This window comes from Protopterus annectens, chromosome 7.part0 (assembly GCF_019279795.1).
Source record: "Protopterus annectens isolate FY-2018-M chromosome 7.part0, PAN1.0, whole genome shotgun sequence".
NCBI lineage: Eukaryota > Metazoa > Chordata > Ceratodontiformes > Protopteridae > Protopterus > Protopterus annectens.
Window position 1 is genome coordinate 887429872 of NC_056739.1, and position 15726 is coordinate 887445597.

At 43.6% G+C, this 15726-nt stretch overlaps 1 protein-coding gene across 1 annotated transcript in view; it reads left to right on the forward strand.

The window, feature by feature from the left end:
• The window catches only part of SCAPER (S-phase cyclin A associated protein in the ER), a gene marked incomplete in the record, with an annotated part of 4815867 nt that overhangs the window by 2707987 nt on the left and 2092154 nt on the right, over window positions 1-15726 (forward strand). The window contains 1 exon segment of the mRNA XM_044077465.1: window positions 11465-11601. Coding sequence (XP_043933400.1) covers window positions 11465-11601 — 137 coding nt within the window.

Below are 15726 nucleotides of genomic sequence, written 5' to 3' on the forward strand. Positions count from 1 at the left end.
GACAGTTGGAGGCAAAATGTTGGTGATGGCTCCTAGGAATTGGAGTGGACTCTGAAGCTTTTGGAGCCATGTCTACCCATAAGGACAGTGCTTTACAGCTCGGGTCCCACTCCTTCAAGGCAGTGTTCTGGTGGAGTTCAAAGTTCATTGATACAGGGATCTTGGGCTCCAGTGTTGCAGACTTCTCTTTCTCCTAAACCCTCTGCCTTTGAGGTAGTGGAGAGGGCTTTTTCTCTACTTAGAGAGAGGACACCTTTGCCCACCTTGGATCTTGCTTCTATTTCTCCATCGGGTTTGAGTTTTGATGGTCTCACTTCAGTTCCACAGGGACAATCCACCTGATCAAGTCTCCAAACAGTCCCTAGGTACTCCTTGCCCACTTCCGATACCTCACCAGACCATCCCACTGGTGATGTCTCTAGGAAGAGGTTGTATAAAAGGAGACACCTGGATTCACCTCAGGAATCTCTCACAGAAGACACTGATTTTGATGAAGGGGAAAGGTCCCATAGATCTCCTCCTGAGGATATTTCTTTTAGAGGAATACTAGAAATTTTAAAACAAAAAGATGGATGGTCTTATGAGCCCCCTTGACAGGAGGAGTCAGTGTCTCAGGAGGCCTTCAGGTGTGGCCCAGCTACATCTTGGATGACCCCTCTAGCTAATGAGCTAATATATCTGGTCTTATGCTGCACATGGAAGAAACTGGATACTGTGGACCCAATCCCTCAGTGACCTAATACATTTTTATAAAGACAGGGCACACTGGAGTAAAGGGGTCCCAGTAGATGCTATGATTGTGGCAGCAGCCACCAAGAAAGAGCTTGCAAAGAAAAGCACATCTGTCCATCCCCCTAACAGGGAGTCTAGGTCCTTGAACAGATTTGGGAAGCGCATCTATGCCACTGTGACTTTTGCTCTGAAGTCATTAAATTACTTGGTACATTTTAGCAGATTGCAAAGAAATTTGATAAAGGAGCTCTCCGAATTTCTTTCTGGGTCCATGTCCATGGAGGATCAGAATAAGATTTCTTCACATCTGACCACCCTTAATTCCATTTCTAATGTGTCCATGAAGTTGATTTCCCATGCTGCAGAAGGCACCTCAAGGGTGGTGGGTGCGAGCATAGCCATCCGAAGACATGGCTGGATGCACTTGCCTGACTTTGTAGAACCCTTCAAGTCTTTGTTCATCAATGCCCCATTTGATGGACCTTCTCTGTTCAGCCCAAAAGTAGTAGGACAGAGCCAGAAGTGAGCAGGAAGAAAAGACCTTGTCTGCCATTGGGATCCGTTTCTCTACCCCTCTGAGACCCTTTTCATGGAATCGGTGAGGCGGTAGAAAAATGTGGTTTCACAAATCCCAAGGTCCTTTTTAAGACTTGTGCCTATATGGGGGGGGGGTTCTACCCTCTCAACAGTGGTGGCCCACAAAACCAGGGTTTCAGAGATTCCTTCTCAGATAAATCCCATCAGCTCTCCTGAAAGGTTGCCTGGCTGTTTTTGTCAGGGAATTAGTTGGGAGCACTTGTCTATGCACCTAGAAGCCTGGGTGCAGAAGATCATATCCAGAGGCTGTTTCATACAGTTTTCTCAAATTCCCCTCACAAAAATTAGGAAGGTCTTTGATGTTCCACCCAATCATAGAGATGTGGCAGCTCTGGGAATAAGAAAGCTGCTAGAAAAAATAGTCATCCAAAAAGTCTAGACTAGATTCTTTTTAGTGCTAAAGAAAACAGGGGCCTTGAGACCCATTCTGGACCTCAACAAGCTAAATCAATATGTAAGATACTCAGAGTTATGGATGATCACTGTTAAGTCCTTTCTACTACTATTAATAAAGGATGATTGGATGTGCTTGATAGATCTTCAGGACATGTGCTATCACATCAAAATCAACAGGCACTCCAGAAGATATCTGCACTTCCAGCTGGGAGGCAGTCATTACCAATGCAGAACACAGCCCCGAGAGTGTTTACTAAATGCATGCCAGTGGTAACAGCTCACCTAAGACTACTGGGACTCTGGGTGTTTCTGAATCTAGTCAAATTGCTTCTGACTGCACTGACCTGTTATCTTCTTCTGTAAAAGGTACTACGTGTGCCAGTTGTACCACCTGCTGGGAATCACAGTCAACTACAACAAATTGCATCTCATTCTTACACAAAACCTGGAGTTAACAGGTGCTCATCTAGATATCAATCAGATAGTGTCTCTACCTCCAACAAGAATACAAACCCTCACATCCCGGGTAAAGGAAGTGATCTCACATTCGTCTCCACCAACATGATTGGTTTTGCAGGCCTTAGGGTTGATGACAGCAGCAACAAAAATTCTATTCCCATTGGCTAGCTATCATATGTGAATTCTACAGTGGACCCTGTCAGTTCAGTGGTCCATCTTCAACAACCCTTATGCATCCCATTCAGGATTATACAAGTTTGCAAGAGCATCTAATGTGGTGGGTCTGGTCGAATGAAATTTCTCAGGGCTTTCCTTTCATTTTACCTCTCCCAGTGGCCACAGTGACCACAGATGCCTCCCATCTGGGATGGGGGGGGGTATTTCTTGGGAAGGACAGTCCAAGGCATTTGGTCCCCTTAAGAGGCCAGTTCGTATATCAGTATCCTGGAGATGAGAGCTGTCCTAGCATTGTAAGCCTTCCAAGATGCTGTCCCCTCCAGGACAATTGTAATTCAGTCAGACAATATATCTGTGGTATTGTTCATCAACAAACAGAGGGAACCAGATCCTACACTCTTTGCAGCAAGGTAATGAGACTATGGCACTGGGCGATCTCTTCCAGACTTTTTCTCATTGCAGCACATATACCAGAAAAATCCATGGTGCTTGCAGACAGACTAAGTAGGTCCATTTTGATGCCTCATGAGTGCTCTCTCATTGTCAAAGTGGCAGAAAGAGTCTTCAGTCAGTGGGGCCAGCCATGTTGCAATCTGTTTGCCCCCCCCCCCCAACAGCAAGTGCAACAGCTTCTTCACACTGAATCCTCCTCGGGGGGAGGGGGGGTAGTGGTATCCAAGAGATGCTGTAGTCCACAGCAGGTGGCCCAACAGTCTCTTCTGTGCTTATCTCTGATTACCTCTACTCTCTACATTTTTGCAGAAAGTCTACTGGTTGAAGAGCCCAGTAATCCTCATTGCACCTTTTTGGTCTTATCAAATCTAGTTTTCCTTTCTTTGGCCTCATCTTCTTTATCCACCCCAGATACTGGACCCCAGTCCAGATCTCCTGTCTCATCCTTCAGGGATAGTTCATCTTGACATATCAGGCCTCAAGATGACTGCATAGTTTCTCCAGTTCCATTGATGACTAAACAGCCCAGGCTTCCTACGATGGTCTTTACATATCCTTTTGTCCTCTCAAAAAACTTCTACTAGAAGGGTTTACAGAAGTAAATGGACAAGATTTTCAATTTTGATCCATTCTCTACCCTAGTTTCTGCAGTTCTAGATTTTTTAGCATCCCTCTTCCAAGAGCAGGCTAGGTTTTCTACTATCAAAGTCCAACTGACTGCTATATCTAATTTTCATTCTGGTGAAAACCACACCTCTTTGGCTTCTCCTAAATTGTGCAAAACTTTTCTGAAAGGTACCATTTTGCTTGGGCCTCTACTCAAGGACCCTGCTCCTCTGTGGGACTTGTTTATTTTACTTTGACTCAAAGTCCATTTGAACCCTCTGCTAAATCAGACCTAAATTTTTTATCCTGGAAAACCCTTTTCCTTGTCATTACATCAGCTAGATGAGCATCTGAAGTCCAGGCCCTTTTTTCCAAGCCTCTATACCTGGTGTTTCATAAGGAAAAGGGAGTCTTGATATACTAATCCATCCTTTTTGCCTAAGGTGGCTTCTGATTCTAACATTAGTCAGGTCATCAACCTCCTGCTTTTCTTGTCAAAGTTTTCCAATAAAGGAGAATATATGCTACATCTTCAGTTTTATCTTCATGGAAACAAAAGATTTTAGAAAATGTGACCAATTGTTTGTCTCCCTTTCTCATAACAGATTTGGCATATTCTTTGTCTATAAAAAGAGAGGTGTGTCTTTATCCAAGACATCAGGAGCACATCCAGTGAGCTCTGTGGTGTTTTGATAGATGACATCTGTGTAGCTGCTACTTAGTCCAATGATCATACCTTTATTGCTCATTACAAGTTGGATTTGGTTTCTAGGAACAGAGCTGCCTTTGTCTGTGCAGAACTCTGCAATATCCTTCCATGAGGTCCACCTAAGGTTCATCTAGCTGGGGGACTCTATCCTATCAGCTGAGGAATGAATGAAAATGACATCAGATTCAAATGTTATATATTCACCATAACAATGGATCTGTGTTGTCCATTTTCATTCTTCCTCAACTTCCCACCCACCTAACCCCCTTCCCTTTCTTCCTGGAGGACACACAAGGGATTTTTCTTGGGAATTCTTTATCCCTTGTTTGAGCTCCAGTTATATCTCTGCTGTTTCCTTTCTATTTATTCTGTATAGAATAAACTTTTGTTTATGGGGGCAGCAAACTCGATCTGAAGTGTCAACTTTACCCCCCCCCCCAAAGGACCAATCACAGTACCAGAAGAATGCCAGGCACCCAGTATTACTGCTGCACAGGTTAAAGCTGCATTGTCCAAGGCCAAAAATACAGCTTCCATGGGACTCAACAATATCCCTGGCTGTGTTCTACATGAACTACAAAGTGAACTGGCACACCTGTGTGCTCTGTTCAATCACTGCCCCACCTCAGGCTTTGTCCCTTCCAAATGGTGCACTGCTACAGTGATCCCTCTCCATAAAGGGAGCGACTACAGGCCCTGAGAACCATTGCCCCATTAGCCCGATATTTAAGGCCGTGGAGCGCATCATCATGGACCTAATTAATAAGGATATAGGGACTCTCCAAACTCTGGATCCAACGCAGTTTGTTTTTGTGAAGGGTAGATCATGACTGCTCATCTTCTTTGAGTCAGTCATCAGAGCTGTGGATGAAGGCAAGACAGTTCATATAGCCTACCTCAGTCTGGCCAAGGCCTTTGATATCATTCCCCACGCAGGAATTATACTCTCCAAACTAGGCATCAACCCCTATACCACTAGATTGGTTGCAAATTGGCTCACGGATAAAACCCACAGTGTGAAAGTTGCAGACTTCAAGTCAGACTATCAACCAGTCACGAGTGGAGTCCCACAGGGATCAGTCCTGGGTCATCTCCTGTTTGGCGTCTACTTCTCAGAAGTCCAGGCCAACACAGAGGGACTCTGTGTAACCAAGTTCACAAACTATTGCAAGCTGGGAGCCATTATTAACACCCCAAGTGATGCAGACATTCTACAAAAAGGCCTCACTGAGACAAATGACTGGTGTCAAAACTATGGCCTTAAGCTCAATGCCAAAAAAATGCGTCATCATCCGCTTTGGGAAAAACTCAGTTCCCACAAATTAGCACATCGATGATCGTTCACTGAGCACTGAAGGCGTTATAAGAGATCTGGGGACACAGGTTGACAGCAACCTCTTCTTTGACCCCCACATTGCCACTGTGGTCAGAAAGTCCTTCTGTGTGGCACATCTCTTTACCAGGGGTTTTGCATCCAGAAAGAAAGAGGTTATCATCTCTCTCTACTCTTCCCTCATTAGACCACTCATTGAGTATAATACCCCATTTGGCATGTACCGCACTAGACACCTGCAACAGCTGGAGAGGCCACAGAAATACCTAACAAAGAGGATCTTAGGCGTAAACAGATGTCCTCTACGGACAGACTCAAAAAAACTCCAGCTTTTCTCTGTCGTATATCATCTACTAAGAGGCGATCTCTGCTTGACTTACAAAGCCATGTCTGACCCAGCTCTGTTAGAAATGCTACATCTAAAGAAATCCAAATCCCTCTGCACCACATGCTGCAGCGACCTCATCCTCATTACCACAATCAACAGAACATGCTGGAGAGTCAGGTTCATAACACAGAGAAGACTGCCCATGCTCTGGAATAGACTTCCCATGCATGCTATGCAGAGCACCTCACTGGCCGTCTTCAAGAGAAATCTTGATGAGTGGATAGGAAATAGAAAGTTCACCCCCGGGATCACTCCAGTGGCTGTACTCGATAGAGGCACTGGGAACTAACGTTGGGCAGCACGATGCTAGGACAATACTATGGGCTAGGCTTGTAAGGGCTCCAGGGCCATTAGCCTAGTACACACCTATGAGCCTATGTTAGTTTGGTGGGGCATTATGAGCAAGAAAGGAGCTCTGTCAGTCTAGTGAAGCAGCTGAGACGGATCTAATGTTGGGTCTGAGACGCATCAATTGAGGAAGAATGAAAATAGATAACACCGATGCATCAATATGGTGTGTACTTATCTTATGTTTATACTAGATATTAAGATAAATTTTTATAAAATGTTTGAAAAATCAGTCAATCCTTGACGGTAGGTTCAGTTCCAAGCCTCAGAACCGAGATTGCCATTTGCTTTAGCTCACGCTCAACAAACTTTCGAACCAGGCTCTACACATAATGCTCCTCACAGAAATTACTTCAGATCTCCTTTGCCGCTTTGCAGACCAGATGCATTTGTTCATTCTCTTGTGCCTTGGCTTAGTTTTTTGTGAGTATTTTCAAATTTTTACATTTCCTTTTTCCATAATATTTCCCTTATAACTTTATAATTCTTTGTACTTCTACCCACTCTTCCCTTTCTTATAGAAGCTAATTTTCTATTTGTCCTTCTGTTGTTGCTGCTAAACTGTACTGAACCATTGTTGGTACTCCCTTTACTCCTTTTAGCTACCTTTGAAGGTATTTTTTCATATCATTGCTTGTATTTTTCTCTCCTCCTCTAATTTCTCCAAAAAAAGATATATCTGTCTATCTATATATATATATATATATATATATATATATATATATATATATATATATATATATATATATATATATATATATATCTTTCCTTATCTGTATTTCTTCATCCTGTTCCATAGTGTGACTGTCTTCCAGCAATTGTGGCGGAACAACAAGAAAAACCTTCTTCTTCTTCTAAGCCCTCTAAAGGCACCTCCAAATTCAAGAGGTGTAAAAAAAAAAAAAAAAAAATGAGGGCAAAATGCCCAACTCAGATGGGCATACCCTGTGTGTGTACTGCCTTGGGAAAATACACTTAGAGAACAACTGCGATTTGTCATGGGTTTTCAACCCGTACTTTGAATGAAAGAAAAACCAAGCTAATTTTGAAAGGGCTACTTAAGACTGGATTTGACGAGGCCATTTCTGAGTCTAGAACTGAAGCTAGTACTTCATCATCTTCTTCAAAGAAAAGGCCTTCCTTGGTTCCAAAGTCCTCGGAACTGTCAAGGAAAATAGCTAAACCTTCCTCAGTACCAAAGAGTTAATCGTCACCAGAGAATTTGACTGCATCGACTATTACTACTCCTACTAAACTGGCTTCGGAGCTGACAACTTCTTCTTTGGTACCTACTGATATATCAGTACCGAAGCAATTGGGGCTGCCTGTGCCTCCAAGAATGTCCTGTTCCCCATCTGTGGACCCATTTAAAGACGCTCCTTTTGTGGAAGTGAGACCCCCTAAATCTTCTTCCACTGCCATCTGTTCGATCTACTAAGAGCATCTCAGAGACAGACATCATGAGACTGGTGGATCAGCTACTGGTGGCATGGGGATTGTCCTGGGTTCCGAGCCACACTGGCCTTGGAACCCTTCATCCTATGACCCCTCCCCCCATACCCTCTTCTTCCAATTCTTGCTGAGCCTTTGGAGCCCTCGATCCCGGCTCAGACTGTCTCTGTTCCGGTAGCTTCTTCATCTCTGGTTCTGAGAACCGCGTTGAGCAGCTCCAAGCGTTCGGCACAGGAGACCTCCCAGAGTTGAGAATCTCTGGTTGGGTCCAAGATGCATGGTACCTTTCCAGTTCCTTCAGCACCATCTATGTCTCTCAGTGCCTCGGCCTTTGCAGCATCGACCAGAGGTGGTCTCCTCGGTGCAGGGTATGACTCTGGCTCTGAAGGAGTCTATTTTGGTTCCTTCCGGATTATGGTGAGGGCATTGTCTATTGGAGACTCTCAGTACATGTTATCCCTGTCGGGATGGATTTCGGTATCCCCTCAACCTGAGCTATCATCAATCTCATCCACAGGACAGAGGGCACAGAAATCTCAGGTAACACCTACCTTGGTAGTGTCTTCTTTGGATAGTTCCCTGGATCATCCCCGAGGAAGTCCCTGCAAAAAGAAAGTGCAAGAGGAAGCATCTAGACTCTCCGGAAAAGTCTTGCAGTGAAGATACTGATTTCGATGAAGGGGAAGGTTCCCTTAGCTCACCCCCAGATGAGGATTCCTTCGGGGACATCCTAGAAATTCTGAAATAGAAGGGTGGCTGATCCTCCTCCCAACCTTCCTCAGAGGAATCAGTATACCTGGAGGCTTTTCGTGCTCAACCCTCTACTTCTTGCATCTCTCCGCTCGCTGACGATTTCATTAAATTAATCGCTCAGCGGGCATGTAAGATGCCTGATACCATAGAGCCAATAACCTAAGAGACCTGATCGAGTATCATCAGCCTCTAAAGAGGAACCATATTGGGCCAAAGGTATTCCCATTGATGCCATGGTGGTTGCGGCACCCACCAAGAAGGTACTTGCCGAAAGAAGGCCTACTATCCATCCTCCTAACAAGGAGACTAGGACTTTAGACTCGGGAAATGCATTTATGCTTCAATGACCTTCGCTCTAAGGTCTTTGAATTATATGGTGCACTTTTCAAAACTACAGAGGGATCAAGGAGCTCTCGGATACCCTCGAAGGAGCAGTAGCTGAAGGGTTATGAAATAGTTACTTCTCAGCTTGCAACCCTAGAAGCAATTTCTAACTCGTCCATGAGGCTCATTGCCAATGCAACTGAAGGGATGACTAGGGCAGTAGATTCAGGCATAGCCATGAGAGGGCATTCCTGGATGCACTTGTGCGACTTTATGGAGCCATTTTAATCATCATTCATCAATGCACTATTTGACAGATCATCCCTTTTTGGTCCCAAGGTAAAGGATACTTAGCCAGATGTGAAAAGGATGGTAAGACCCTTTCTGCCATTGGCATATGTTTCTTCACTCTTCAGAGACTGTATTCCAGGAACCAGAGGAGTGGGAGACTATGGCTTAAAAAATCCAAAGGGCTTTAAAAGGATTCAGGAGGCGAGGACTTCACCCGGGGCAGAGGGAGAAGCAATGGAAGATGCCACCTTAGAGGCAGAAATGGACCGCAGAATCCGGGATCTAATGAGATATACTCTGTAGCTTCCTGTCCGCACCCCTGAGTGGGTGCCCGATTGCCCACCTCTGGAGGCAGTCTGGGGATGGATTTCTCTGCACCAATCTGCCTAGCAAATGTTAACAGACAAATGGGTGCAGGAAATTGTATCCAGAGCTTACGAAATTCCCCTATCACAACCTCCCAAACCCCAGGAAAAAACTTCCAGATGTGCCTCTCAGTCTCAGGGAAGCAGCAGTTCTAGAAATTCAGCGACTAATAAACAAAAGAGTCATCCAAAAAGTCCCACCAGACCAGAAAGTATCCAGATTTTTTTCAAGATTAAAGTTACAATGCAGCAGAGGCCTCTGCAAGGTCTGCTGTTTCTGCATCAGTACTACATAGATGTTCTTGGATACGCCTCCAACCCCTACCAGAGGATTTCAAGTCTAAAATCCTGGATGCCCCATTAGACCACAACCTCCTATTTGGAAAACAGTCTGCAGACCTTTACAAAAACCTGCAGGAAAAAAAGTAAAGAGCCTCAGGACATCCATCACTTGCTTGTGTCCCCTATCCCTAAGTACTACAAGAATTATCCTGCTACGACTACGTTTGTCAGGAGGCCCCTCCCTCTTCCAGGCATAGGAGAGGAACCAGGAGACAAACCTCCTCCAGACAACTTGCCTCACAACCTAGTCAAAGACAGCCTTCTGCTATTCTCACCGTGATAAGCACTTACCCCAGGGGTAAGAGTGCATTCTACCAGGGGCATGGCAACCTCCAAAGCCTTCCTCAAAGGCCTGGACATAGCCTCCATCCTAGAAGCAGCCACCTGGTCCACAATTCACACCTTCACCAAACACTACAAATTGGACTACGTATCCATAGCCCGGGCAGGATTTGCTAGAGCAATCCTGCAGGGTTTTGTGGAATCATCTACATCTACCTCCACCCTTCCCTCTAAGTGTGGTACTCTCCCACACTAAGAATACTGCAACATAAGAATAGAAGGACATAAAATAGTTGTGTAAAATCTTACCAGAACCGTAGATGTCCTTCTCTTCCATGTTGCAATATTCCTTCCCACCCACCTATCCCCCTTATGGATTACTGAGATATCCATAGGGCACTCTGAAGCTCTACCCTACATCAGGGGCAGACGAGCCAGCATATGACACTTTGCACCTCTGGCTGACATCTCTTGTTACTCTCTATGGGACTGTCCAACTGGGCATTTAAGTTCTGAGGTCTGTGCGTGCAAACGTCATATTTACAGTCCCTGGTTTATGGCCCTATGTGTGTGATGTCCCACGCACCTACAGCAGTCAGGCTTATGCTTTTGTATAGGAGCCAACGTTAGGGTCGCCTGAGGAAGGAAATCCCACATTAAGTATACTGCAACGTGGAAGAGAAGGGCATCTATGGTTAATGGTAAGATTTTACACAACTATTCTTTCTGCTCTTCTGAGGATCACAGTATCAATCCTCATATACCAGAAGGCAGCCTTTTATGTTTAATGTTTCCCTGCCCCTTTGCACTCGTTGAAATAAGATGTTTTCTGGCTTAAGGAATAACATCTTTTTTTTGTTTGCATAAGCTGTTATTTATTGTTTTTCTTCTTCTACATTATTCTTAAGGAGAACACTGTTGGATGCATGAACTGAACATTTAAAGCATTATCCAGTTTTAGATGCTACTGTATCACTTAAAATGTACCAAGGATCAGTAATCCTACAGAAGAATTGCATTTTAAAATAAAGATATCCATGATTTCTGGCCAAGACAGATTTGTTTCCACCCCTCTTTTCTGAGACTTTGCCCAAGTCCAAATGATGTAGTGAGTGCACATCCGTATAGAGAGTTTCATTCCTGTCTACCTCTCTGCTGTTTTCACTTTTGCCTCCTCTCTGCTGTTTTTGGGTGGTTGTACCACCTCCAATTAGTACTTCTTTACTAAGTTACTTAACAGTGGAAATATTTTAACAGTAATGGGGATGTACTGTAGTCCAATATTCCTATCTGCTCGCATTCCTAGCTTTGAATAGTCTTAAGACTGTTTAGATAAGTGTGTGGAATGAACAGTATTAATGTTATATCTGTCATACTGGACAATAATTTATATACGTCTCATGAATTGTTTAAAACTAACTTTTAATCACAGCTGAAACTTTTTGCTTTCTTGATAGGAGCATCTTTCTTTAAAGAAGTATATTGTAGATATTGTGACTGACTCCACTATCCTACCTGAGGCACCAAAGGACGAAGAAGAGAAACAGAAAGCTAGAAAAAAGGCAAAAAAACTGAGAACACGTATGAATGCAAGGTAGGTTTTTATACTCCAGTGTTGAGGTATAGTAGGCAGCTTCTTAAAGTGAGTAATACTTCTGCTATTTAACACTTCACCTATGTAGAAATTCTGGTGTATTGTACCCTGACTACCTACTTAGGAAAAATAGCTGCATCCTGAGTCTTTCGACAAAATGAATGTACAAACTCATAACGTAAACTCTATAGCAACAGCATTTGTTAGACTCCAGGTCTTAACCCAGATTTTCCAAGTTGCTTTAAACGCAGTGAATGTTATTTGATTAAAGTTTTATAAATGTATTGCCAGTAAGTGCTCAAGCTAGACTCAATCATTTGATACCTGTGAATTCTAACAATGCTACTTCGTTGTTCTAGATGTTACAGGAGTATAAAAATGTAAAGTATTATAATTTACGTAGATTATTTGCAAGCCGGGAAGTTAAGTGTTTCATTAAAATTGCTTACTTCTTGGATCGATGGTCTTGGTGGTATTTTAAAATTTTATTTTTTGCTTTTTTAAGTTGTATTTGAAGTATCTGAAGATAGCCTGCGAGCTCTACTACACAGAGATAATTTATCATTGGTAGATGTTCTTCGTGTTTCACTGTTGCAATCATTACATTTGGGTTATCTGCTTGCAGGTAGCCCTCAGTCGGCCTGATTAACAAAGTCTTGGGTCCTGCGTCGGTTGCTGTCCCTTCTTCCATGACATCAGGGGTATAAAACATGCAGCCGACGCCATTACATCAATCTTTCTTGCCGTGCGGTGCCCGAAGCAGAAGCAGTTCGCAAGTGCCGGTCAGCCGACTCCTGAAATTTTCGTTTTTGAGTTTCAGAATAGAAGTCTTCAACTAAAGCCAAGTACCCCATTGGGGAAACTTTTTCTTGCTCCTTACTGATGTCAGTAAAAGATAATAATTGCATTACTTGTGGAAAGCAAATACCTCATAAAGATTTCCATTCGTACTGTATTTTTTGCCTAGGCACTGACCACGACGTACCTTGCTGTCGGTTTTGTACTTTATTTATTCAGTGCACTATCCGTCATCAGTATATTCTCGCCTCTAAATATTTCGGTTCTCGGTTTAATTATCCAGAAATGTCGTTGATTAGCCATCCAACTACCGTGATTCTGAAAAAACGCAAAGATAAAAACAGAGACAGGCCGCCGAGGTCCATAACTGCCGACGACGCTTCTCCTAAGCCATTCGCCAGTTAGCCGGTACTCAGTGATGCGCTTTCGTAGCCCCTGATACCCGCTACTTCTGATTTTCAGGCCTCTACTGAGACCCATTCAGAGTCCGGTATGCCGCGAGATGCTTTAACTATGGAACCCGTGGATGTCTCTACCTTGGATGGGTCCGGAGCCGCTCTGCAGACACCGGCTTCTGAGGGTGTATTCAGGCCTACAGACTTGCATATTAAACCGATGCCTCCTTCTTTACTTAGGCCTAAATCTCGATCCATGTCTAAAAAAATGACGCCCAGGCCACATGCTCAGTCCTATATGCCTAAAAAACAAATGATAAGAATGGCTGAAGATCTAATAACTCTAATCAGGGGTAGCCAACCCCCCCCCCTTCTAAGAGGCTTATGACTGAAGTTGATTATGAATCTTCTGATCAACTCTAATCAGGGGTAGCCAACCCCCCCTTCTAAGAGGCCTAGGACTGAAGTTGATTATAAATCTTCTGATCAGGATTCTGTTTTTTCTGATGATCTGGATTTGCCGTTATCTACTTATGAAGAGTCTGATGCAGAGTACTCTATTCCCTCTGCTTCCCTTCTTGAGGATTTTTCTTTTGGGGAAAGCTTACATACTCTAAGGGAGCATTTCCACTGGGAAAGCCAGTATTTTTCTGATTCAAAAAAAGAGGCTTAGGGATTTCCTTCTCCTACCTCAGCATAGGCCTTTAGCTATTCCTCCTGTACTAGACATTGTTGATGATGCTTTTTCGGAATCTAATTTGGCCCCTGATTCCCTGCCTCCTGCTCCCAGAAAACCTGACTGATACTACAGGGTCCCTGAGTCCTACAAGTTCCTTTCCAAAAATCCTATTGCAGATCCAGAGACTATTTCACAGGGGCCAAAGGGCATTAAGACTTCTACTGCTAAAAATCCTACCCCTTCTGATAGAGACTCCAGGGCGCTGGATAAGATAGGGTAAGAACGTTTACACTAATGCAACCTTGGCCATTAGGGCTTTAAACTGCCAGTTTCATATGTTAAAGTATTGGCAACATGTTATTGGACTGCTTAAACAGAAAATTATGTTGATTCCTGACTGTGTGGAAAATAAAGAATTACAGGATTTAATGCATTCTGCTGAACAAGTTGGAAAACATACTTTGCAATGTGGTTTTGATTCATCAGAGGCCTATTGCAGGGCTGCTGTTACAGGGTCTGTGCTCAGAAGGCATGCTTAGCTTAAGGAGCAATCTTTGCCTGATCATGTTAAAGCTAAATTGTTGGATGCTCCCTTAAATCAGGACCGCCTGTTTGGCAACAAGGCTGAGGAAGTTCTTAAAAAGATGAAAGATAAAGCTAAATCTATGCAAACTGTTAAAGATTTTTACAAGTTTAGCCTCCTAAATTTAGTAGGCATTGGCCCTCTAAGAATTGGTCCTTTCCAGCCCCTTCCAAGCCAAACCCAGACACAGCAAAAAATGCAGGTTTCAGTGCCAGGGGGCACACAACTAAGCAGTGGGGGGCCTCCACTTCCAAATCTGAGAATAAGACTCCCCCCTGTGGTAAACTGTCTCAATGACTTCCTTTTAAAATTTTCCAAGCACTTATCAACTGACTGCCCCTTTGGGGTGAAAGGTTACTCTTCATGCAAAGAATTGGGAACTCATTACCCAGGACAAATGGGTTTTAAATAGTGTCCCAGGGATACAGATTTCACTTCCACACGTTGCCAACACCAAGTGGGTAGCCAGACCTACCCCCAAATCAGTGGGCAGAGACCCGAAAACAAGTACTTTCTCTCTTAAGCATGGGGGCTATTCAACTGGTACCAGAAGAGGAAAAGGGACAAGGTTTCTACTCGAGACTTTTCCTGGTACCCAGAAAAGGCAATTCATGGCGTCCTATCGTGGACCTGTCTACTCTAAACACCTTTTCGGAGATTCTAAAATTCAAGATGCTGATTCTTCACCAATTACTTCCTATGCTAGGCAAAGATGCCTGGTTGGCAACACTGGATTTAAAAGAAGCATACGTGCACATCCCAATCAGGGAATCTTGCAGAAGATAACTGTGCTTCAAAGCAGGCTACCCACACTGTCAGTTCTCTGCACTGCCCTTTGGCTTATCTACTTCGCCCAGGGTATTCACAAAGTGCCTAGCTCCAGTTATTGCATTTTGCAGGCAAAGAAATATTCAAATATACCCATACCTGGACGATTGCCTAATTCAGGCAGAAAGCCAGAACATACTTTTGAAATATCTGGCCTTTGTAAAAAGGGTTCTAAATTGTCTGGGGTACACCATAAACAAAAAGAAATCACACCTGGTACCCTGTCAACAAATTATATTCCTGGGGGCAAGCTTGAATACAACTTGACAGATGGCTTACCTCACGCCAGAGAAATAAATTCATTTGACAACCCCTTTAACATGCAAAACCCCGTCTACCAATACTAGGGGGTTCATGGCTCGTTTTAATTAATAGCTATATTAAATTTTCTAAACCTATTGATTCTTTAAAAAAAGAAATAATTTCTTCAAGTCTAAGATTCCTTTGGGGAAAGGGTACCAAAACAAGGACTTTTACAACCCCCCAAAACCCCACACGATATAAGCTAGATGGGGCCCCGGGATGCACAGGAATGGACCCAAGAATGACTTACAGAAAGTTATGAAAATTTTGCACCTTAAGGGCCAATCGGAAAAATTTGGAAAGGACAAAACTTTATTGGTAAAAGCAGTTTATTCTCTACCCTTTGGATTGTGGAACCCCCCGCGTACCCAAGTTTTTGCCGTAATTCCAAATTAACTAAAAAAAAACTCAGCCCCCTTAACGCCGGATTTCAACTGTTCAAGGAATGGGACCCAAAATGTTTGCTTCCCAACTACCAAGGCAAATTTGCAAGGTCCCCAAAACTGGGAATAGCTTCCTTCAGGGAAAACCATGACCTT